Source organism: Narcine bancroftii, chromosome 12 (genome assembly GCF_036971445.1).
Source record: "Narcine bancroftii isolate sNarBan1 chromosome 12, sNarBan1.hap1, whole genome shotgun sequence".
Classification (NCBI taxonomy): domain Eukaryota; kingdom Metazoa; phylum Chordata; class Chondrichthyes; order Torpediniformes; family Narcinidae; genus Narcine; species Narcine bancroftii.
The window spans coordinates 95,106,613-95,131,514 of record NC_091480.1 but is presented as its reverse complement, the minus strand read 5'-3'; the positions used below and the strand labels follow the sequence as shown (position 1 = coordinate 95,131,514).

Below are 24,902 nucleotides of genomic sequence, written 5' to 3'. Positions count from 1 at the left end.
AACTGCATGTGTTCAACGTGAACTTCCCTCTATCCTCATTTATTTCAGCTTGGCCCCATGATTTTTGGTTCACCCTCATAAACTTCTCTGTGCTGTTGCACCCCTGACTCGTGAGAATCTCTGCAGAGATTCAAAGGCCAGCAGATCGGCACAACACAAACTGCAGTTGCCTCACAATTCCAGCAACATGGCTTTGGTCTTGGGTTCAGTCTGCGTGGGGCTTGCATATGCTCCCTATGACTGCTTGAAATTACCCTGGGAGCTTTGGGTTCTTTCCTTATCCCAAAGACGTGCTGGTTTATAATTTAATCAACAAATGTAAATTACCCCTAGTGCAGGTGGGTAAAACAAAACCTCGGGTGAAAACTACCCTGGGAGCTTCAGGTTCTTTCCTTATCCCAAAGGGGTGCTGGTTTATAATTTAATTAACAAATGTAAATTACCCCTAGTGCAGGTGGGTAAAACAAAACCTCGGGTGAAAACTACCCTGGGAGCTTCGGGTTCTTTCCTTATCCCAAAGGGGTGCTGGTTTATAATTTAATTAACAAATGTAAATTACCCCTAGTGCAGGTGGGCAAAACAAGACCTATGGTGAAAACTACCCTGGGAGCTTCAGGTTCTTTCCTTATCCCAAAGTCGTGCTTGTTTATAATTTAAACAACGAGTGTAAATTATCTCGAGTGCACGTGGGCAAAACAAGACCTAGGGTGGAGTTGTTGGGCAAATGGAAGGTAGCTTGGGGAATGGATGGGATTGTTCTCAGGGATGGTATAGACTCAATGGGTCAAATTGCCTCCTTTATGTCTTTGACAAGCATAAAGTCTTTACTGTCTCCTTATCCTTGGGTGGACAGCATAAAGTCTTTACTGTCTCCTTATCCTTGGGTGGACAGCATAAAGTAGCATGGTCTGTGGTTATATAGAGGGCTTCAACATAAATAGCTACAGGTATATGACACTAAGAGTTTCAGTCCTGTATCCCAACCAAAATGGAAATTTTAGTCACTTGTTGATGACAGATGCCACAACCACAGGCACACGATCATTGTTGCCAATTCTATACCCCAGGAAGATCACAAAACTTCTTTTAAAATTCTGAGCTGTTACATTTTGCCTCCTATATTCAGGTCACCACAATGAATGAATGGACCATTTCAAAGAAACGGCACAATCCTGTGAATCACTGATTCCTTGATCGGGACAGAGGTCTAGCAACCATGCATATCCTCCCATACTGGAGCAGCATGTAACAAGAGGGATAGGTGGAGACTGGGCAAAGCAGAGGAGGGTAATGCTTCATTGGAGTCATGAAGAAAAGGTTCCTATGTCGAGATCAGTCTAGAGACATATTTACAGTTCCAATAAAAGGTCTGAAAAGTTAACTCTTGCTCTTTCTCCCCAGAAATTATCATATCAGTATATAATTTCTGTCTAACTGTGGAGGATCAGAAGAGTGAATTTAAAATAATGAAGCAATGGGAATAGGTTGGGTATCAGGCTCAGCAGAGGCTGGAGGGGCTCAGCAGATTAAACAGTGTCCATGGAGAGAAATAGTTAATGTTTTGCCTTGGGATCCTTGATTGAACTAAAGTGGGAAGGGGAGATGACGAGCATAAAATGGGGGTGGGCAAAGAGGACAAATAAAGATGGGAGAGGTACAGAGTCGGAAAGGAGAGGAGACCACACAGAGAGAAAAATGACAATTAGAAACAGTGGAACAGGAGCAGCGTAGGGTTTACCTAAAATTGGAAAATCCATTGTTCATGCCATTGGATTTTGGGTTACCCAGGAGAAGGATGTGTTGCTCCTCTACTTTATGTTTGGCCTCACCCATCCATTGAATGAGGCTGAGGAGAGACATGTCCGTGTGGGAATGATAAGGAAAATAAAAATGGCTAGTTCCATCTTGCACTCTCTGATGTGACCAGAACTGTATGCAGTTTTCAAGTTGTGCTTTTTCCCCATACACTCAGTTCTGATAGCGTATTTTCAGCTAAGAAAAATTCCTGTACATCTCTCAATAGTTTTTCAATGTTTGTACATTTTCTTGTGTAACAAGCCCAGAGGACCCATAAACCCAGCAGCAATAGATATTCACCAAGTCAAATGGTTACTTAAACAAAAGTTGCTTTTAATGATCTTTAAACATGAAAACAGAATCACACTTTAACTTATCACTATTGACTTAACTAACCTAACTTAACCCCCTTCTAATTCTAAGCCCACGTGTATGTAATGTGTGTGTAAGTTCAGAAAATTGTTTGGTTCACAATCCAATGTCATTCTTCAAAGTTTACTGGTTGCAGGCAATTCTTATACTGTGCACAGAATTTAACATTTATAAAGTTCAACAGGCTTTGGTGCTTGAAAGGTAAATGGTTACCGCTCAGGAAGGTGCTTGTCGGTTTTCAGAGAGAGATTTGTGGTACGCTAAACACCTAGCCCCTTTAGTGTCTTGCCGAAGAAACTTGCCCTCTCAGGGTTCTCCAGATGATAACCTCTTTCTTTCCGGCTACCACAAGTTCTTTCTTGTTTCACTTCTTTCAAGTGAAACATTAGACAGCCAGTCCTCTCCTCTTGCATGAACCACAAGGGCTTTGACCAGGCTGAACTAAACTCACAACCCATCTTCCAAATGGGGTTTTCCACAAGCTTTGCCAGCTTGTCCTGTTCCAGCCCCAGCTGCTGTTGCTGCCTGTAACCCTGCAGAACTGATCTCTGTCTGTCTCTCTCTCTGAGAGAAAGCCTGTTTGACTCTCTCTGCTTGCAAAACCACATGACCCTCCAAGAACAGCACGTTCCACTGCAGACATAATGCAGCTCCAACAAGCTTTCATCTGCTGCCTTTTTGTAAACAACAATCCCTTAGTGAAGTCTCTTGGGCACTCTCCAAAACCTTTGCAAAGGCTGTTGGCCCTGATATATCTCGCATAAGCAGAGCTCCAGTATTTTAAATACAATCTGTTTTAAAGTGTTTTGTATGTGACCTACACTAACAAGCCTGCCCCCAATTTAATTCTATATACTCTGTCACACTTGTCTTGTTGAACATTCACAATACTGCACATTTTATCTCTGGATAAAATTCAATTTACTACTTTACTTTCCAATTGACCAGACCATTTATAGCTCTCTTCAATCTAAAGTTTCCTTGCTTTCCACCACATGGCTTACCATCAACCAGGCAGTTCCACTATTGTTCTTAAGCAGACCTGGGGTAGATAGAGATGTCATTTGTACAAAGCAGGTGACAGGCTAACAAAAATCAACCCACAAGGGCCAATAATTCACAACTTGTACCTTTTAATCTCTTGGAGTTGCAGTTTTGCTCGTGCATTACTAACACCCAACCCCAACCAACCAATTTTCCCCTGCAACCGCTGCAACCGTGTCTGCCTGTCCCGCATCAGACTTGTCAGCCACAAACGAGCCTGCAGCTGACGTGGACATTTACCCCTCCTTAAATCTTCGTCCGCGAAGCCAAGCCAAAGAAGACTAACAACATACTTCATTCACAGTCTTATTTGCCAGTAAGATGCTAATTATTGAATTTGAGGAGTGAAAATGAGTCCTGAAACAGTGACACAATGGTGCAATCTAGTGGTGATTTGCCCAATTGCAAATTATAGACATAGAGGAAAAAAATAGTGTTTTAAAAAATATTTTACATGATATTAAATCTATAAATTTGCATAAATTCAAAGTCTGAACTATTAATCTTGACCTAATTGAGCATAGTTGAGCATAAAATGTTTGACCAATTCTAATAATCACTTGATGGATTGAAGTGCTTCATTGGTTGAGGAGGACTGCACACTGACTTACGTGCTCATTCGTAATAAATCCAGCAGACTCGTAGTAATGTCCACATCACCGTAGTGTTCAGTGTGAATCATAACATGTTTGTGACAGAAACAATTCATTATTATAAAATGATATATGCCATAAAATATTTCCAAACTTACATATTATAAACTTTAAAATAATCAATTTAAATATTTAAAATCAACTTAAATGATTAAAAGCACTAAACTGAATGAAAATAATATTTTTAAATAAATTTAGACATGCAGTATGGTAACAGGCTTTTCGGCCCATGAGCCCGTGCCATCCAATTGCACCCAATTGACCTACAAACCTGGTACGTTTTGATGGAAAGTGGAACACCCGAGGAAGCCCATGCAGACACAGGGAGGACGTACAAACTCCTTACAGGGAGCGCTGAATTTGAACCCCAGTTGCTGCTGTCGCGTTGCGCTAACTGCCTCGCTAACCGTGCTGCCTCGACACTAACCGTGCTGCCCGGTTCTGATATAAATTCCACGTAGCTCAACAAAACTGATCGATCCTGCATGAAGTATCATCTGTCAAAGCATCTGAAAGCAGATTCGAGTGCTGGAGAATTAAAAAATTCCTGCTCCCCCGCTGAATTTTACATGGTGCCCTATAGCCAGGAAATTGCCACAGCAGCGTGTCAAGAAGGCTTGGAATTCTGCATTGTGCAGAACGTCCAAAGTTTTCCAGCAGTTGCTCGTGAAACTACAGGCAAAGCCTGAGTGCAGGTCCATTTTTATTAACTTAATTTTACCTTATTAGATTATGAATTTTGTCTTAAATGGCTTGTGCATATGAAAGCAATAGCTACTTTGTATAATATTCTGAAATTAGATCTGATGAACTTACTCATGGAGTTCACGGGCCACACATTGTGATGTTAAATGGCACACAGCAGCTGTTCGTACATGATTTGATGAAATAGGACCACACGGACAAAACTTGCGACAACATGGTGTTGCTCCCTGAATGGCATTGCCATCTCAATGACGATCGAGGAGCCAAGCACAAAGTGTATCTGGCCCATCATGCACTTGGATGAGTTCAGGGAAGAAACAACATTCCCATCTGATCTCCAGCCCATTCCAATATTGTGCGACGCAGTGTGCAGGCATGGGATTCTGAAATGTTCTGGACATGTGTGCTACGTACATATCTCAGTCTATTCTCACCACTTTAAGCAAGTTGTAAGGATCACAGACTCCAGAACAAGATGAAAGACAGCAATTTTATTAATCTGGCTCATTGCCTTAGCATTTAATCCATGTTCTTAATCACGAGTTTATTGTCATAGGCATAAGTACAATGTAGAGATCCATCAAAATTCTTACTTGCTGCCACCAAACAGATGCATGATTCATCAACTATAATAGTAAATTGCCCCAGTACTGAAAGAGATAATAAATAGAAAGGATAAATAAATATTCACAAATAATGCAAGAAAAAAGTGGCATTTCCAAAGTGCAGATACTTATTTTTGTGGTCCTGAAGTAGATTATGGTTAGGGTAGTAAGACGAGATGTCTCTGATGGCCTTTTGATTTAAAAAAATTTTTTTTTGGATCTAGAGGTGCTGGACTTCAAAAGAGGTTGTAAAAACAAAGAAATGCTGGAGGAACTCAGCCGGTTTCGCAGCGTCCACAGGAGCGAAGGATACATCACCAATGTTTCGGGCCTGAGCCCTTCCTCAAGGTATGATTTAAAAATCAGGCAGGTGCCAAATTAAAAGGCTGGCGATAAAGTGAAGAATGGGAGGAGAAGGAACATAGCAGACAAAAGGTGTTAATTGGATATGATGAGAGAGAGAGAGAGAGAGAGAGAGAGAGAGAGAGAGAGAGGAAAGGTGAGAATATATTGGGGGAGGTTGTGACCATGGTTCTTTATGATGTTGGTTGGCTTCTTGAGATTGCACCTCACATTGATACTTTAATGAAGTATGGAGATCAGAACCCTTGATCAATTTGGCTATTCTTTCTATCTTCTGCAGCCTTTTGCATTCCTGGTAACTTGGATTACCAAATCAGGCTGCGATGAAGTCTGACACTGAACAAAGTAGAGTGTATTATAATAATAACTTGTGTCTCAAATCTGATTGAGATTTTGAAGAGGTGAACAAGAAGATTGATGAGTGCAAGGTGGTAGGACTTTGTCTGCATGGACTTTCTGCAAGGATTTTGACAAGGTCTTGCATGGTAGGCTAGTCTGGAAGATCAGATTGCCTGTGATCTAGGGTGAGCCGATCATTTGGATATAGAATTGGCTTGATGGCAAAATCAGAGAGTAGTTGAGGAGAGTGTGATTCAGACTGGAAATGCTTGATTGCCACAGGGATTGATGTTTTTTTTGCCATTTCTATTAATGAGTTGGAAGACAATGCAGTTAATTTTTAGGAAGTTGGTGGGTTACACTAAAATTCGTGGTATAGTGGATGGTGATCTAAGTTGACAACAGGATCTAGGTGAGTGGAGAAAGTGGGGGGGAAAGAATGCCAAATGAATTGAATCATAACATGCCACAAAATTCATTGTCTTGTAGCAGCAGTACAGTGCAAATATTGCTATAAATTAAATTTTAAAGTAAATAAATAGTGCAAAAATAGGAGAAGGTGAGGTAGTGTCTGTGGTTCTTTGGCAGAGAGGAAGAAACTGTCCTTGTGTTGGTGGATGTCTATCTTCGGGCTTCTGTTCCTCCTTCCTGGTGGCAGTAGTGTGAAGAGGGCATGGCCTGGGTGCTGGGGGTCCTTAAGAATGATGCTGCTTTCTTAAGACAAGTAAGATGTTGGATTTTGGGAGGTAAAACCAGAGCTGGACACACATACCAAAGGATAGCAACCTGGAAAGTGTTGCAGAATGGCGAGACTTGGAAGTACAGTGGGGAAGAAGGTACTTGGTACATTTGCTTTCATCTGTAATTGGGCTGGGTAGAGGAGTTGGGATGGCATTTCATAGGCTTGCAAGGAATTGGTGAGACCACTCTTGGAGTACAGGGGTACACCCCAACTTGTGTCTTAGGCAACAAGACAATCTGCCCATAGGGCTGAAATTTTTTAAAAATAGAGACAAAGAAAGAATATAAAATTTACACATATTAAACTGTATTTGATATTAACAATAACAGGGATAGAGGGCATGTAAGAGTCAAAAAGTGTGTACTTTCCTTGTTAGTCAGAGACTCAGGGTCCATAGGATGGGCACAGGCAACTTGATTCCTCTGTGCGTGCAGAATCAAGATGGCTGTGCCCAGCCTACGGACCCTGGGATGCTGACTAACAAGGTAAGCATGGATCAGAATGTGGAAAGATTCATCGAAGCTGATTGACAAGTTCAGGAAGCTTTATGTTGTTACCATCAAATCTACGATGAAAAAAAGATTTGATCAAAAGGTTTGTTTTAAGACTTCGGTATTCCATGCGCGCGGGCAAAATCCCGACTTGTGCCCATTTCGAGATAGGACCGATCCTTTGATCCCAATTACGGTCGTAAGCCAGGGAGCACCTGTGTTGAAAAGGATGCAGAAAAGATTCACAAGCAGGGTGCAGTGCTGCAGGAGCTCACAGGAGTGCCGCTCCAGCACCTCAGAGGGCCACCCCAGGCACTTCATGGGGCAGCTCCTGCACCTCCTTGTCACCATTTTTGGTGAGCTCCTGCACTGCACCACTGTTCACAAGAACTTTTCTGCAAATGGTGGACTTTAGTTTCGGGGGGAGGTTGGATAGGCTAGGATTTTCACCCTGGGATGCAGAAGGCTGGAGATACCTTATATAGATCATCTGGGGCATATATAGTCAGGTAGGAAGAAAAGAGTACAATTCTAATATTTGAAAGAGATGTAGATAGGTACATGGATAGGAAAGGTTTAGAAGGGGGCATGGGCCAAATTAGTCAAATGGACAAACTATGGTGGACAACTTGGTCATCAAGATGGGAGAAAAGGCCTATATCCAAGTTCCAAAACCAAGACCTTTGCAACCATCTCTACAACTGGATCCTTGACTTCCTCATTGGAAGGCCACAGTCAGTATGAATCTGAAACTCCATGATTGCCAGCAGACTCACAGACAGCAACAAGTAACGGTAGCAGAAGGAGATACATCAGCGAGTTGAGTGGTGCTACAACAACAACCTTGCTTTTAATGTCAGCATAACCAAGGAGCTGATTGGGGACTTCAAGAAGGGGAAATCAGGAGAACACAAACCAGTCCTCATCAAGGGGTCAGCAGTGGAAAGGGTTAAGAATGTCAGGTTCTTGGGTGCCAACATCTCTGAGGATCAGTCTTGGGATCTCCATGTTGTTGGCAATCACAAAGAAGCCTCACCGGTAGCTATACTCCATGAGAAGTTTGAGGAGATTTGGTATGTCACCAGAGACTCTCTTGCAAATTTGTACGTGTGTACCGTGGAGAGCATTCTGGCTGGTTACATCACTGGTATGAAGGCGCCAACTCTCAGGACAAGAAAAAACTCCAGAGGGTTTAACTCGACCTGTGACATTACAGGCACCAGACTTCACTCCATTGAGGGCATCTATGTGAGGCGGTATCTTAAGAAAGCAGCCACTATCCTCCAGGATCCCCACCCCCCAGGCCATGCTCCCTTCACTCTGCTACTATAGGAAAGGAGGTACAGGAGCCTGAAGATGAGCACTCTGCGGCACAAGGACAGCTTCTTCCCCTCTGACATCAGATTTCTGGACGATGAACCCCTGACATGATCTCACATTTTGCACACATTTATTTATTTTTAAAATGTAATTTATAGCAATATTTGCACTTGTAATGCCACCACAGAACAAGATTTTGTGACATGTTTATGACAATAATTGAGGAAAGTGGAGGAGCAAAGAGATCTGAGAATACTGTACAGACACCTTGTCGCTTGAGATGATGTCACAGGTGGACATGGTTGTAAAGAAAGCTTTTGGCATTGTAGCTTTTATAAATCAAAGCATTGAGTACAGGAGTTGGGATATTACGCTGAAGTTGCTTAAGACATTGGTGAGGCCAAATTTGGAATATTATGTGTAGTTCTGATCATCTAAATACAGGAAGGATATCAATAAGATTGACTAGGATGTGGCCAAGTCTTCAGGAATTGAATTACAGGGTAAGATTAAACAGGTTAGGACTTTATTCCTTGGAGCAAAGAAGAAGAGGGAGATTTAATAGAGGTTTAAAAGATTATAAGAGGAATAGACGGAGTGGATGTGACTAGGCTTTTTCCACTTCGATTGAGGGAGGTAAATGCGAGACGCCCTAGTTTTAAGCTGAAAGGGGAAAGGTTTGGGGTGGAGGGGGGGGGTACTCAGAAGGATTGTGGAATGATGTGGTGAATGCGGGCTCGATCTTAAGTTTGATAGATACAAGGATGGGAGTGGTCTGGCGGGTTATGGAATGGGAGCAGGTTATTGGGACGAGCGGAATAATGGTCAGCCCAGACTTGAAGGGCCGAACGGCCTGTTTTCTGCGTTGTACTGTCCTACGGTTCCAAAATTCCACGACGAGTGAGACAGACAATAGCGTTTGACCCTTAATTCTGCTCTAATTTTAAGGTTTATGTTTAAAAAGGACATCTTTGTTGAGACCTGGGTCAGCCCCACTTCCATTCGGAAAGCGGGATGGGGCAGAGGCCCCGCCCACTGTCGCGAAGCCCCGCCCACACCCGCCAGGCTCCGCCCCCGACTGTCCGCCTCGTATCCTGTTCACGTGACAGGGCTCTGCGCCAATAGGAGGCGAGGAAGTGAAGAGCGGAGCCGGTGTGGAGGTGAGCGGAGCGGCGGCGTGACTACCGTTAATAACGGCGGGGGTCCGGTCCCCCCCCCTCCACCGCCGGCGCGCCCCTGCATCACCCGACCCCCCCCAGGCGCGCTCCACCGCCGGCGCGCCCCTGCATCACCCGACCCCCCCCAGGCGCGCTCCACCGCCGGCGCGCCCCTGCATCACCCGACCCCCCCCAGGCGCGCTCCACCGCCGGCGCGCCCCTGCATCACCCGACCCCCCCCAGGCGCGCTCCACCGCCGGCGCGCCCCTGCATCACCCGACCCCCCCCAGGCGCGCTCCACCGCCGGCGCGCCCCTGCATCACCCGACCCCCCCCAGGCGCGCTCCACCGCCGGCGCGCCCCTGCATCACCCGACCCCCCCCAGGCGCGCTCCACCGCCGGCGCGCCCCTGCATCACCCGACCCCCCCCAGGCGCGCTCCACCGCCGGCGCGCCCCTGCATCACCCGACCCCCCCCAGGCGCGCTCCACCGCCGGCGCGCCCCTGCATCACCCGACCCCCCCCAGGCGCGCTCCACCGCCGGCGCGCCCCTGCATCACCCGACCCCCCCCAGGCGTGCTCCACCGCCGGCGTGCCCTTGCATCACCCGACCCCCCCCAGGCGCGCTCCACCGCCGGCGCGCCCCTGCATCACCTGACCCCCCCCAGGCGCGCTCCACCGCCGGCGCGCCCTTGCATCACCCGACCCCCCCCAGGCGCGCTCCACCGCCGGCGCGCCCCTGCATCACCTGACCCCCCCAGGCGCGCTCCACCGCCGGCGCGCCCCTGCATCACCTGACCCCCCCAGGCGCGCTCCACCGCCGGCGCGCCCCTGCATCACCCGACCCCCCCCAGGCGCGCTCCACCGCTGGCGTGCCCTTCCATCACCCGACCCCCCCCAGGCGCGCTCCACCGCCGGCGCGCCCCTGCATCACCCGACCCCCCCCCAGGCGCGCTCCACCGCCGGCGCGCCCCTGCATCACCTGACCCCCCCAGGCGCGCTCCACCGCCGGCGCGCCCCTGCATCACCTGACCCCCCCCCAGGCGCGCTCCACCGCCGGCGCGCCCCTGCATCACCCGACCCCCCCCAGGCGCGCTCCACCGCCGGCGCGCCCCTGCATCACCCGACCCCCCCAGGCGCGCTCCACCGCCGGCGCGCCCCTGCATCACCCGACCCCCCCAGGCGCGCTCCACCGCCGGCGCGCCCCTGCACCACCCGACCCCCCCCAGGCGCGCTCCACCGCCGGCGCGCGCCTGCGCCTCTACCCCAGGCGCGCCCCTGAATCACCCGACCGCCTCTCTCCCCCCCCCCCCCCCAGGCGCGCCCCTGAATCACCCGACCCCCTTCCAACCCCACCCCCGGCGCGCCCCTGCACCACTGCCCCCCCCAGGCGCGCTCCACCGCCGGCGCGCCCCTGCATCACCTGACCCCCCCCAGGCGCGCTCCACCGCCGGCGTGCCCTTGCATCACCCGACCCCCCCCAGGCGCGCTCCACCGCCGGCGCGCCCCTGCATCACCCGACCCCCCCCAGGCGCGCTCCACCGCCGGCGCGCCCCTGCATCACCTGACCCCCCCCAGGCGCGCTCCACCGCCGGCGTGCCCTTCCATCACCCGACTCCCCCCCAGGCGCGCTCCTGCATCACCCGACCCCCCCCAGGCGCGCTCCACCGCCGGCGCGCCCCTGCATCACCTGACCCCCCCAGGCGCGCTCCACCGCCGGCGCGCCCCTGCATCACCTGACCCCCCTCCCAGGCGCGCTCCACCGCCGGCGCGCCCTTGCATCACCTGACCCCCCCCAGGCGCGCTCCACCGCCGGCGCGCCCCTGCATCACCCGACCCCCCCCAGGCGCGCTCCACCGCCGGCGCGCCCCTGCATCACCTGACCCCCCCAGGCGCGCTCCACCGCCGGCGCGCCCCTGCATCACCCGACCCCCCCAGGCGCGCTCCACCGCCGGCGCGCCCCTGCATCACCCGACCCCCCCCAGGCGCGCTCCACCGCCGGCGCGCGCCTGCGCCTCTACCCCGCACCCCCCAGGCGCGCCCCTGAATCACCCGACCGCCTCTACCCCCCCCCCCAGGCGCGCCCCTGAATCACCCGACCCCCTTCCAACCCCACCCCTGGCGCGCCCCTGCCCCCACCCCCAGGGCGCGCCCCTGCATCACCTGACCCCCCCCCCCCCGAGGCGCGCCCCCCCCCCTTCAGGCGCGCTCCCCCTGCCCCCCCCCCCCCGTCTCTCCCAAGCGCCCCCCACCTCCTACCCCATCACCCCCCCCCCCCCCCGTCCCAGTTTTCTGTGCCAGGGTCTGGCTGCCAATGCAACTGGGACCAGAGTGAGAAGACTGGAGGGACCTGTGGTGATTGAAGTGTCCTGCCAGGTTGTTGGTGAACTGGAGGTGGAAGTGAAACTAAAGTTGGTGATTTCACTCCTACTGAGTTTGACCTCAAGCTTGAGAGAAGGAAATCTTGTGCTGTTTGATTTTGACATACACGGCACTTTTATGGTCCTGTAAGTTGTGATATAGTAATGTGTCTGAAGTTTTTTTTATTCCCCACCCCCACCCCCGCCCCTTCAGGATTTTATCTCAAATGTTCTCTGTTGTTTTTAAAAGGGGCACCTTTTAAATCAGGAGCCTTGACTGGGGCTTTCAAAGGAAATGAACAAATTAGGTTTAGTTCTGCCGGCGCAGACTGGAATAGCAAGGTTCGCTGATCCAGGGTAATTGCACCAGGAAGTCATTTTTCTTTTGATCAGACATTGCTCCTGCTCCCCCCCCCCACACCTTGATGAAGGCCTCAAGCCGGAAACGTTGGTGCTACATACAGGCACTGTTTGGCCTGCTGAGTTTCTCCATTCAAGTTTTTCCATTTAGGATCCGGTTATCATTGTTTGGAAATATTTATTTTTTATTTTCTGCCCGTCAAAGTTGTACAGCAGAGAAACGCCCCCGTGGTTTTCATCAAATCTGTCAATGGACTAACATTGGATTGATACGTGGATGGGAGAGATCTGGAGGGTGATGGAATGGGAGCAGGTCAATGGGTGGTTGGCACAGACTAAAAGGGATGAATGGCCTGTTTTCTGCGCTGTAGCATTCTATGGTTCTATGACATGAATTCCAAATACATCTTCCCCAATTTTCATTAGTATTCTACCACTGGACCTAGATACTTTGGCAATATTTTCCCTAACAAGTTGCAGGAGTTAGGGGTGCAGGAGTAAACTGGAGAAAGGGTGGCATGGGTAGTGTAACGGTAAGTGCAACACTGTTACAGCGCCAGCTACCCAAGTTCAAAGGAGTTAATAGAAAATAGAATACTACAGCACAGTACAGGCCCTTCAGCCCTTGATGTTGTGCTGACCTATATATTCCTACAAAAAAATGTACTAAACTCACCCTACCCCATAACTCTCTATTTTTCTTCCATCCATGTGCCTGTCTAATAGACTCTTAAATGCCCTTAATGTTTTAGCCGCCACCACCACCCCTGGCAATGCATCCTAGGCACCCACAACTCTGTATATTTAAAAAAACACTGATGTCTCCCCTAAACGTTCCTACCTTCACTTTGTTCATATGTCCTCTTGTGTTTGCTATTCCTATCCTGGGAAAAGGATTCTGGCTGTCTACCTTATCTGTGATCGCTCACTTTCCATCTCTGATGTTTGGGCCACCTTGAGTAGGGTGAATGTACAGAAGACAACTGGTCCGGATGGTTTACCCGGCTGTGTGTTTAGAGTCTGTGCTGAACAGTTGGCCGGGTTCTTCACGGACATTTTCAATCTGTCCCTGGCCCAGGCGATTTTTCACGAGTTTCAAGATTGCCACCATCGTGCCAGTGCTGAAGCGCCCCACTGCCATGAGTCTGAATGACTTCTGTCCAGTTGCATTCACCCCGATCATTGCCAAAAGTAAATCACAAAATTCTGTAGATACCATGGTCGAAGTAAAAACACAAAAGGTTGGAGAAGCTCAGCAGGTCAGTGTCCTTGATGCAGCAAAGGCAAAAATATAGAACCGACGTTTCAGGCTTGATCCCTTCATTCCATCGTTACCAAGTGCCTTGAGAGACTGGGGCCTCATCAATTTGCCTATCGTGTCAACAGGTCAACTGAGGATGCACTTCTGTAGCACTTCATTTTACCTTGACTCACTTGGACAGCTCCAACTCTTATGTCAGACTTCAGTTCGGCATTTGTTATTGTGATTCTGACCAAAATGATCGCCAGCTTGGTATCAGCTCATCCCTCTGTAATTGGACCTTGGACATTTTTTGACTAACAGACCCCAGTCTGTTAAATTAGGCCATCTCTTCTCTTCCATTCTCACCTTGAACACCGTCAGCCCCAGGGCTGTGTGCTGAGCTCTCTCCTGTATTCCCTTTCACCTATGACTGCATTCCTGTATTTAGTTCTAATTCCATAATCAAGTTCGCAGATGATACCACAGTCGTGTGCCAAAAACAACTTGGCACTTACCACTCAGAAGACGAAGGAGATCATTGTGGTTTTCAGGTATACTAGAAGCCACACTCCTATCCCTATTTACATCAGTGGAGTTGTGGTGGAACGTGCATCAAACTTTAAATTTCTTGGTATCCATATTTCCGATGATCTTACCTGATCCCTGAACTCTTCCATTCTGATCTCTTTGTAGTCTGGCAGTTGTCTCGTATCGGACCATAGAACACTTTGGCATCCAATTGCCCACCATTGAGCGAATCTATGAGGCACGCTGTCTGGGCAGGGTGAAGAGCATCAGCAAGGATGCATCTCACCCTAACTATGGACTTTTTACTCTTCTTCCACCCAGAAGGTGCTACAGGAGCTTTCGCTCTCGAACCGGCAGACCCAAGAAGAGCTTTTTTCCCTGAGGTTGCGACCCTTCTGAACCTTAAATCCCAGTGCTGAGTGGTCCCGCACTTGCATTGTACCGTCAGTACTTTTATAAATGTTTGCTTGCTGAATGCCCTTGTGTTTTTTCTGAAAGGTTATTTGTATATAGCGCTTTTTTTAAAAACTTGTACTTGGATGATAATTGTATTTCATTGCCTTTGTATTTTACTTGGCACAATGACAGTAAAGTTGAATCTAATCTAATCCATGCCTCTAAGAACTTGCATGTTCTCCCCCTGTCTGTGTGGGTTTCTTCCAGGGGCTCCAGATTTCTCTCACTTGTAGGTCATTTGGGTATAATTGGACAGCACAGGCTCGTGGGCCAGAAGGGACTGTTACCCTGATGTATGTCTTAAAAAAAAACATGGTGGTTACAGAGAATGTGCAAAGTTGTGAGTTTAAGGGTAAATCCTGCCTTTTTGAGCAGGGAGGTAGTTGCTCACTGTCCTTGTGTTTCCTGTGACAGTAAAGCACGATGATTCATGGTGTAGCTGTGTGAGATGATCCTTGCACAAAGTTACCTTCCTTGTGCTTCAAAAGAAATTATTTCTGCTTGTTTGCCGTGGCTTTTTTTCCTATTTTACCCCTGCTTAAAAGTAGAGCACTAAGTTGTGATGAAACATGGAATCAAGTGCAATTAGTTTTGCTACTGTCTGTACAAGAGGTGTTTTAAATTAATTAAATTTAGGCGAACAGCATGGTAACAGGCCATTTAGCCCCACAAGCCAGTTCCGTTCAATTTACACCCAATTAACTTACACTTCCTGGTACATTTTGAACAGTGGGAGGAAACCAGGGCCCCCAGGGAAAACTCAGGCAGACATGGGGAGAATGTACAAACTCCTTAACAGACAGTGCGGGATTTGAACCCGTGCCCTAATAGCTGGCGCTGTAAAGGCATTATGCTTTTAATTTTTTTTTAATTTAGAGATGTAGAATGGCAACAGCCCCTACACCCCATGAGGCTGCTCTGCCCAAATTAACCTACTAATCACGTGCATCTTTGGAGTGTGGGAGGAAATTTGTATACCCAGAGGAAAACCATGCAGACGGGTATAACGTATAAACTACTTACAGACAGTGCCAGTTTGAAACAACGAATTTTGTGACAAGTATTCATGGCAATAAATTTCTGATTCTGTGAAGTGCCTGAGACATTTTGCCATGTTACATTTTTTAAAGAAACATAGAAGATAGGAGCAGGAGTAGGTCATTCGACCCTTCGAGACTGCTCCGCCATTCAACGAGATCATGGCTGATCTTCAAGTTCAGTACCCCGTCCCCGCCTTCTCTCCGTAACCTTTAATACCCTTATTCTGAAGAAATAGATCTAATTCCCTCTTAAATATATTTAATGAACCTGCCTCTACTGCCCTCTGTGGCAATGAATTCCACAGATTCACCACCCTCTGGGTAAAGAAATTCCTCCTCATCTTGGTCCTAAATGGTTTGCCTATTATCCTCAAACTATGGCCCCGGGTTCTGGATTTTCCCATCCTTGGAAACATCCCATCTGCATCCACTCTGTCCAGTCCTGCCAGAATTTTATAGGTCTCTATGAGATCCCCTCTCAATCTTCTAAACTCCAGCGAGTACAATCCCAATTTGCACAATCTTTCCTCATAAGTTACTCCTGCCATTCCAGGTATCAGCCTGGTGAATCGCCTCTGCACTCCCTCCATTGCAAGAACATCCTTCCTTAGATAAGGTGACCAAAACTGCACACAATACTCCAGGTGGGGTCTCACCAAGGCCCTGTACAGCTGCAGTAAGGTATCCTTGTTCCTAGACTCAAACCCTCTTGATATGAAGGCCAACATACCATTTGCCTTTTTAACCGCCTGCTGTACCTGCATGCTCGCCTTCAGTACGTGCATGCTCGCCTTCAGAAAAAAAAAATCTTGTTCAGTAACTACCAGATGATGTCCTTTATCTTTCATAAGATCTTGAAGATGAGAAGTTTTGAGTTTCATAGAAAAATAAAACTAGCCACATTTGGGATGTTCAAATCTAAGTTCTGTTTTTATTGCAGAAATGAGATCTTGATAACAGGAAGCTCTGCAATTGTCACACATGTGATTTTTTTCCTTTCGACATGTGGTTAATTTGCTGAAAGTCTTGGTTTGAGGCTGCAATGGTGTAACACCCCAGTTTTTTAAAATTTCAGGTCTGAATATCAGGAGGAATTTTGTACTGAACTCAACATCAAGAGTGCCTTCGCAAGAGTGTTGCTGTTAGTAAACGGGTGAGGTGCTATTATATATTTCAAGATTTAGTAACAGAAAATACTTTGGTGATTGATTTTATAAATTGGGTACTGATGCATCAAAAGTGGTCATGTCAACCAGAACAGTTTTTGTGTGGTATTGTTTACCCTGGATGAGTTGGTAATGAGAATGAGTTCTGTTAATTTTGGTTAAATCCAAAAACAATTTTGGATTTGACTTGAGCTTAATCTGAGGCTAAAATTCTGGTGCAAGATAGCAATGTCATTTTCTTACTGCTTTGTCCTTTTGTAACTGAGGAATCAGTCATTTTAGTTACTATTGCTTATTTGTCTAAATGAAGAAACTGTTACTGCAGCCTTCCTGATTTTCTTATTTTTTTTATGGCTACCTCATCTGATGAGCCATTGCTTTTTCTGTACTTGTTCATTGTGGTATTTTACCTAATATTTATTTGTAATCAAATGGGATCTGGATGTGTGTGTAACTCTGTACTTGTATTTTACACAATGTCTCAGCCTTTTATTTCTATCCTCTTCTGTTTCTTAGAAGTTCCCCTTTGAAAGCATTTAAGCTATTTCCCTCAATCGCATGGTATGGAAGGGTTCAACCTTCAAAGTATTAATTAATAAGTTTTCCAATTTTACCTCTCTGCTTTGGTCATTAGTAACCTTGAGTTTTGTCAGCTCTGATTTGATTGATTAATAAGGGTAAACACTCCTTCCATTTATATCCTATCTGATTCAGAATTTTAAAGTCTTGTGTAAGGTGTCAGATTATGTGTCCTGTTTTAAAAACCCCAAACTTTTCACTGTTTCCTTGGAGCTTCAGTTAGTTCTGGTGCTTTAAATCTTGTATGCTATACTCTCCTTCTCAGAAGGAGTTCAGAGAAGATTGATAGCTATCGGAATAATCAGGGTATCAAAGGATTTGGGGAGAAGGAGTGGGGCTGAGTGGGAGAATGGATCAGCTTATGATGGCATGGTGGAGGGGATTGAGAAGGCCAAATAGTCTATTTCTGTTCCTATATCTTGTGTAAGACTTCAAGTCAAGTTTACTGTCATCTTACTGTACAAGTACAACTGGATGGAACTTGGTCCTTGGTGCAAAACACAACCAGACGTAATACACATACAGACAAACAATATGTATGCAGGACAATTATTCAAGTAAATAAATATTGGTTCATGAATATGAGAGTCTCGGATGGTGAATGTGAGCAGTTTGTTTGTCCGTTCAGCATTTTCGCTGCCTGTTGGAAGAAATTGTTCCTCAGAAACTGTTCTTCAGAGCCGGCAGATAGTCTACTAGCTCTGACACTAGTATCTCTTTCCAGATTGGAGCAGCTGAAGGATGCGTGGTGGAGGTTGGAAGAGGTCCTCAATGATTTTGCATCCCCTCCAAACAACAATCCCAGTAGGTCATGTGTGTGGGAGGGAGACTCCAGTGATCTTCTCTGGCACTCTTATGGTCCTGTGAATTGACCCCCAATCCATTTCTCTACAGCAACTATACCACACTGTGATGCAGTCGGCCACTATGCTCTTCTGTTGAAAATTGACACGATGGTGGCCAGTAGCCTTGTCCACTTCATTCTTCTTAGGAAGTGCAGTCGTTGTTGCACCTTCTTGACAAGTGAGGAGATGTGTGTAGATGATGGAGTCCAAGGAACTTGGTTCTTTCCATTACTCACTTGGTGAACTGTTCCTATTGAATTTTGTATGTTTAGGAGTATACTTTAGTATTAAAACGGTAAAGTGCTGGAGGAGCTCAGCAGATCAAATAGTGGCCTTTATGTAGCAAAGGTAAAAATACTTAACTGATATTTCGGGCTTGAGGCCTTCATCAAGGTATGAGAGAATATTTGCAGGCACCCGAACAAAAAAAGTAGGGGGGGGTGACAAAGGCAGGAGATGATAGGTGGAGAAAGGAGGGGAGGGGACACCAGCAATAAGGGGGAGGAGGGATGGCTGGGTGGGTAAGGGGGAAGGGAGAAATGGAAAAAACTAGAAAGGCTCGCAAATTTAGTAGAAAGCAGACTCATTAATGTTAATGCCTTCTGGCTGGAGAGTGCCCAGACAGAAAATGAGGTTTTGTTCTTCCAATCTGTGGGTGGTCTTGGTGGGATAGTACACAAGGCCATGGACAGACATGGGAGTGTGACTCAGAATTTATATGGTTGGCTACTGGGAGGTCACTTGTTGTGGATAGAGAAGAGGTACTCAGCAAAACAATCTGCGACCAGTCTCTTCGATGTAGAGAATGCCACAAAAGGAGCACTGGGCAGTAAATAAGTCCTGTGGATATACAAGTGAAGTGTTGCATCTGGTCACTCTCCAGCCAGATGGAATTAATGTCAGGTCCTTTTATAGACAGAGATTCTCCATCTTTCCATCACTGCCCTTGCCTCTGAAAGGTCCGAAGGTGGATTGACTGCTCAAACTTGCTCTAGCTTCCATCTGCCCAGGGGGGTACATTTAGTAGTGGAGATAAACCGCTCCACCACTTCTGTAAAAGGAATGCTACTGAAACTGGCTACAAAGGAGAGTGCTGCTGATGTCGTCCGCCCATGACCCAGGAGTGAGAATTTTAAAAAAACCATATGGTTAATAGAGACCATTAGCTTGAGCAGATCTGCCTGAGTCCTAAGGCTGGTTGCACAGGTCTCCACTAGTGCTCTTACCTGCTCTTTGGTCACCATTTTAGAGTATCGGCTACTTTCCCTTCTCGTTGCATAAATTTGATGTCACGGTGGGAGTTGGTGTTACTGCACTACTCGCCCCATCTCCCTCAGCTATGAATGCCGGCTCCCGACTCAGCTCTGCATAAAAGCACCACAGGATCCACCTTTTAGGTCGTCACCATAAAGGTAAAATTGCCTTTTTTAAAACATGAGCCGGCTACAATGCGGTGTTTCATCGTAAAAAGGCCTATTGACCTCTGCTTTCCTAAAATTGCTCCCCTTTTCTTTCCCCCTCCCCTTTCCTGTCTTTCCAATTCTCCCCTCCCTTCCTCCTTATCCACCCAGCCATCCCTCCTTCCCCCTCATTGGTGCTGTCTCCTCCCTCCCTCCCCCCCCCCCCCCCCCCCCCAACGTTTTGTTCAGATGCTGTTGGCATTCTCTCATATCTTGATGGGCTCAAGGTTCTGCTACATAAAGTCATTGTTTGACCTGCTGAGTTTCTCCAGCATTTTGTGTTTTTACTTCAACCACAGTGTCTACAGATTTTCGTGTTTTACTTCAGTATATTTTAGTACTTTAGTATTTTTAATTGGTTTGACATGTAATCAAGGCATTAATATTTAGTTGGAGTATTTATCTTCAATAGACATCATTTTATAGTAGTGTACACAGCTTCAGCTGTAAATTGAGAAGTTTGATTTATCTGGGGTTGAAATACTTAGTCATGGTAGCAATTGACCAATTTAAAGTGCCGACTTGCATATTTAGCAAATTAATTGTTTGCACCAATTTGGTTTCAGTGGTTTAAAGTTCTGACTTTAAAAATTGTTTTGCTTTATTATTTTTCATCCAGTTTTGACGGATGAACTATTGTCGGATTTTGGTTTGTTCTGCTTGGAGACCAGTGGTGCGCTGCAGGGATTTGCACTGGGTTCTCTCTGGTCTCATGATTTATAAGCTTATGAATGACACAAGTTTGTGAACAGTGAGGAAAGTTGTCAGAGTTTACAGCAAGATCTTGATCAACTGGGGAAGGGGCTAAGGAATAGCAGATGGAGTTAAACTTTTAACCCTGGTCTCTGGCCATTTTCAACTCTTAATAATATATACTCCAGACCTGGTCCATGGATAAATCTTTACAGTATGAACCAGCTGGTGGTTGGGTACAAAACCAGTCCTGGAAAATGGGACATAAAATATATGTTGAAAACCGGGGTACGAAGTATATGCACTTCTTGATAGTCCCTGAAAACAGGGGTCGGGGAATCCAAAGGGTGAAGTGATAAGTTAAACCAAGGTACGACTTTCACAGAGAACAGGTGAGCCCTGGAGATTGTTGAGGAACAGAGAAATTGGGGTACAAATATATACTGGTATTTCCCTGTAAATGACAATATTGGTAGATGGGGTGTCGGAAAGGACATTTGGCATGCTTGACTTCAGAGGTAAAGGTAATAAGTGCAAGATGACAGTGAGACCACATTTGAGGTGGTGCGCGCTGTTCTGGTTGCCCAATTATAAAAGGCTGTTGTTGAGCTGAAATGGATATGGAAAAGTCAAATAAGGGAGTTGCCGAGTCTAGAGGGCTAGAGTGTTCTTCTTTTCACAAAGCCTGCTGGAGGAAGTGGTGGAGGCAGATGTAAGTGCCAAGTTTAAAATGCATTTAGCCAGATACGTGGATAGGAAAGGTTTAGAGAGACGTGGGCCAAACACAAGCAAATGGGGTTAGCCAAGGAAGATGACCTGGTTGGTAATGGACGAGTTTGGCTAAAGTTTCTACCTTTGCTTACTGTTGAAATGATTTTGACTTGTCATTAAATTGTGTTTCAATGAATTGCCTTGTTGCAATTCCTTCCTTTGTAAGTTAGTCTGCATTCAGTTTGGAATTATTGGGTATCTTGAAGGCTGTATTAATGATATGGTGATGTGATTGCTAAATCTGGATATTCATGCCAGTGCTGTGAATTGAAATGGTTACTTGTTCTTATTTTGGTTATAATTCTTGATGTCATTCTTGTTTTGGTGAAAATTTGAATGGAAGCATTTAATAACTCACACAAGGAAACAATTTATTGAACCATGTTAATATGAGCTGGTTAAAATTGAACTTCTGTCATTTGAAATGGTCAGCACGCTCATGCAATAATGCCATTACTCTATATTGAAGAAACGACCTTGACCTGGATTTGCCATCCCTTGCACTGGGTTAACATCCAAGAAAGTTCGAGGCAGTCAGTATCTCGGACTGCAATTGCTAAAAGGGAGGTTTGAGTTCCAGGGAAAGGTTGTGCAGACTGGGGCTTTTTTCTCTGGAGCGTAGAAGATTGAGAGGGGACTTGATCGAAGTGTTTAAGATTTTAAAAGGGACAGACAGAGTAAACGTGGATAGGCTTTTTCAATTAAGAGTGGGGGAGATTCAAACTAGAGGACATGGTTTAAGATTGAAGGGGGAAAATTATAAGGGGAACATGAGAGGAAATTTTTTTACGCAAAGGGTGGTGGGGATGTGGAATGAGCTTCCGGCAGATGTGGTCGAGGCGGGATCATTGGTTACATTTAAGGAAAGACTGGATAGTTCCATAGATAGGAGAGGACTGGAGGGGTATGGACCGAGTGCTGGTCAGTGGGACTAGGAGGGTGGGGATTTGTTACAGCATGGACTAGTAGGGCCGAACTGGCCTGTTCTGTGCTGTAAGTGGTTATATGGTTATATAAAAGTCCTGTTGCTGCTGCCTTCTGGAATCTGTGCTTTGTGGCCTTTATCCATGGGATAGATTTAAACAAAATACTTTGTCAAATAACTAAATGAAAGATTTGAGCTAAGACCATGCTTTCCAATCGGTTATGACCATAGTCTTAAAGCATGGAATCAAGTGACAGGCTCAGATTGTCCTTGCAAATCTTTGCAGCTCTTTTGTTTTTGGTGTTTGCTATTCAAGTCTAATCAAATTTTATTTTAATCTGTAAGTGCATCGGCCACAAATGCCACTTGTTTGTTTGAAATAAATTGAGATTAAACATTTGGGCATTTTGATAAGGCGGACCTACTGAAACTTGGCAGCAGCCTTCAATCTACTGTACTTTTAACCATTAACCAACTCCTCAGGCATCAATTAAATTTGCTGTGTTTCTGCTTTTCCGGGTGTTTTATTAGGACAGATTTTTTCATTGCAGTTTAATTTGAAGAAGTGGAAGGTGTTGGTGATGTAGCCCAATTCTTCTGAGTTGCATTGTTGATTGTTCCATGAATTGAACCAGTTGATTTATTCCTTTTTTGGAAGAGCCTGCATTTGTTTTGTGCGAAGGAAATGTTGCTGTTCCTCCTAGCACTGTAACTGGTTCAAATTAGGTCTGCAACTTGATTTGTCCTTTTTGCTTGCAATAGCTAATATGTTGATTTTGGTGCTATATTGATCTCTCCCATTAATTTTGGTGATACCCACCTTCCATGCCAATGCGACCATTGTTTTTCTTGGCCCTTTTGTTATCATGCCACAATAGTTGACAAGACCACAATTATTCGTTCATTTCCAGCATTTCTATTAGTTTATTACCATGTTCTATACACAAAATATAATAATACACAACAATAACTTTTGCCTGTCTAAAGGCACACGAAGAGGTGCCATTATTGTTGTCCAGTGCCCCAAAAATAAGGGAAGCAAGAGAATCACAGTATCCCGACCCCAGCACTTTTTTTTAGCCTCTGCAGCCGCAGCCTTTGTTCATCCATTGGCAAACCAGAGCTCCCAGATCCGAAACTCGATACGATCAAGAAGCTTTCAGTGCCAGAGACCCCCCCCCCCCCTCCCCGAGGGCCCTTTTTGCCCTTGGCACTCTCTCAAACCACGGATCCAATGGTTCCCACGAGCCAGTCCCCAGAGTCTGTATGTCCATCATTCATTGTGCCCCTTGCTAGTCTGCTGCTATGGTCACCTTTTCTATAGGGGAGGGTGTTTTCCTACTTTTGGTGCCTTGTGTCAGTGTGCAGATTTCCGGGAATTGTGCAACCCCACGTGATCCGCTGTGAGCGTGGTAAGCACCATCTTGGACATGGACCCCTGAAAAAGGCTCCTTTTACAGGCTGTTTGAAGCCTGTTTGGGGCCATCAGCATTATGACGGCAGTAGACCTGACAGAAGAGATCGTTCCTTGCTCTTCCTATTACAGTAGGTCCAGCTGCGCTGCTATTTTTCTACAATTCATGTGCATTTTGCCTCTCTCTTAGAGCCACAGTGGAGTTCCACATCCTCATTTCCCACCTGGCTAACTTTTGAAACACAAAGGGAAGGGACTTATTCCCAGTTTCTTCACATTCTCTTCCCTCTGATAAGACCTTTCCCTTGCTGTTGCAGTAGTTGGAACATCTGTCCTTCCTCTTGCATCGCTCAGTTCCTGAAAGTCTTTGCATGTGTGCCAGTATTCACTTGTACATTGCAAGACAAAGCACAGATTAGGTGACAGTTCAAAACACCAGGTCAAATAGTTTGAGCCCTTCGTCAACTCCTAAATATTGGTTATGTATTTTTATCTTTTCAAGTTTCTCCAGCTTTGTGATTTTACTTCAACCACAGTGTCTGCAGACTTTAGTGTTTTACTTCCCTTGATCTGGAGTGGAATACATGTGCATGCTGGAGAAACTCAGCAAGTTATGCAGTGGCCATCAGAAATAAATGGTAACCATTGTTTAGGGCCTGGGCCCTTCATACCTGATGAAGAGCCCGGGCCTGATCTGTAGCCTATCGTGTTTCTCCCCAAAATATTGGTTACCCTTTACTTCCTATTGTGGATGGTTGCTTTTCTATCCCCTTTGTCCAGGTTCAAGGTGGCGCTCTCCAGCAAACATAAGGAATAGAGTCCAGACACTTTAGTTTCCCAGTACTCCTTTATTCATACACAAGCTTGGTGGGAGGTCCATTACCCCTCCACCTCGGTAGGGGATCAAGGAGCTCCCTGAACATACAAATGCATGGGTTTAAATTCTCAAATCGCAAAACAGTTACCCCTGGATGGCAAGAATGACCCCATCAACATTAAGCTATGCAATGTCCATCTCTATGTTGTGGACCAATCACTCCAACATGTCCCCCTCCCCTCAAGCATCTTTATAGTTTCTATTCCCCTCATTCCTGTAATCACATAATTCTAGAGAGATACGGGACTTTTGGAAGTAATCAGCCAGGATGTTGTTACCAGGTAACACACATTCCAGAGCTTCTCGCTGTCCTTGATCAGGGCTAATGACTGTCGTTGGCCAGGCAGCACATATCCTAGGGCCGCCCTCACTCCTCGGTCATCTGCAATTTTTCATGTACAAAGCAGCAAGGTAGTAATTAAAATTGATCTACATCAGTCTACACTACTAGGCAGAACCTTGCTTCCACACTAAGGATGTTGCGTGACCTGCTGAGTTCAGCATACAAGTGTAATGTGATTGACCCCAGCATCTGCAGGCTTTCTTGTTTAACGGCATGATCTTGAGATTCCTGTCATCTTATTTTTTAACCTTCTCCT

The 24,902-nt window shown here is 46.3% G+C and overlaps 1 protein-coding gene across 4 annotated transcripts in view; it reads left to right on the top strand.

The window, feature by feature from the left end:
* Positions 1 to 9,522: 9,522 nt before the first annotated feature.
* Positions 9,523 to 24,902, top strand: part of LOC138746562 (progranulin-like) — a 54,639-nt gene continuing 39,259 nt past the window's right edge. The window contains exons 1-3 of one of the 4 annotated variants that reach the window (XM_069904845.1): positions 9,523 to 9,591; positions 16,649 to 16,726; positions 18,043 to 18,122. In XM_069904845.1, coding sequence (XP_069760946.1) covers positions 18,060 to 18,122 — 63 coding nt within the window. In that variant the 5' untranslated portion in view covers positions 9,523 to 9,591; positions 16,649 to 16,726; positions 18,043 to 18,059. Of the gene's footprint in view, positions 9,592 to 11,960; positions 12,094 to 16,648; positions 16,727 to 18,042; positions 18,123 to 24,902 lie in introns of those variants that run through there. The other 3 variants (XM_069904847.1, XM_069904848.1, XM_069904849.1) reach the window with 3 other exon arrangements.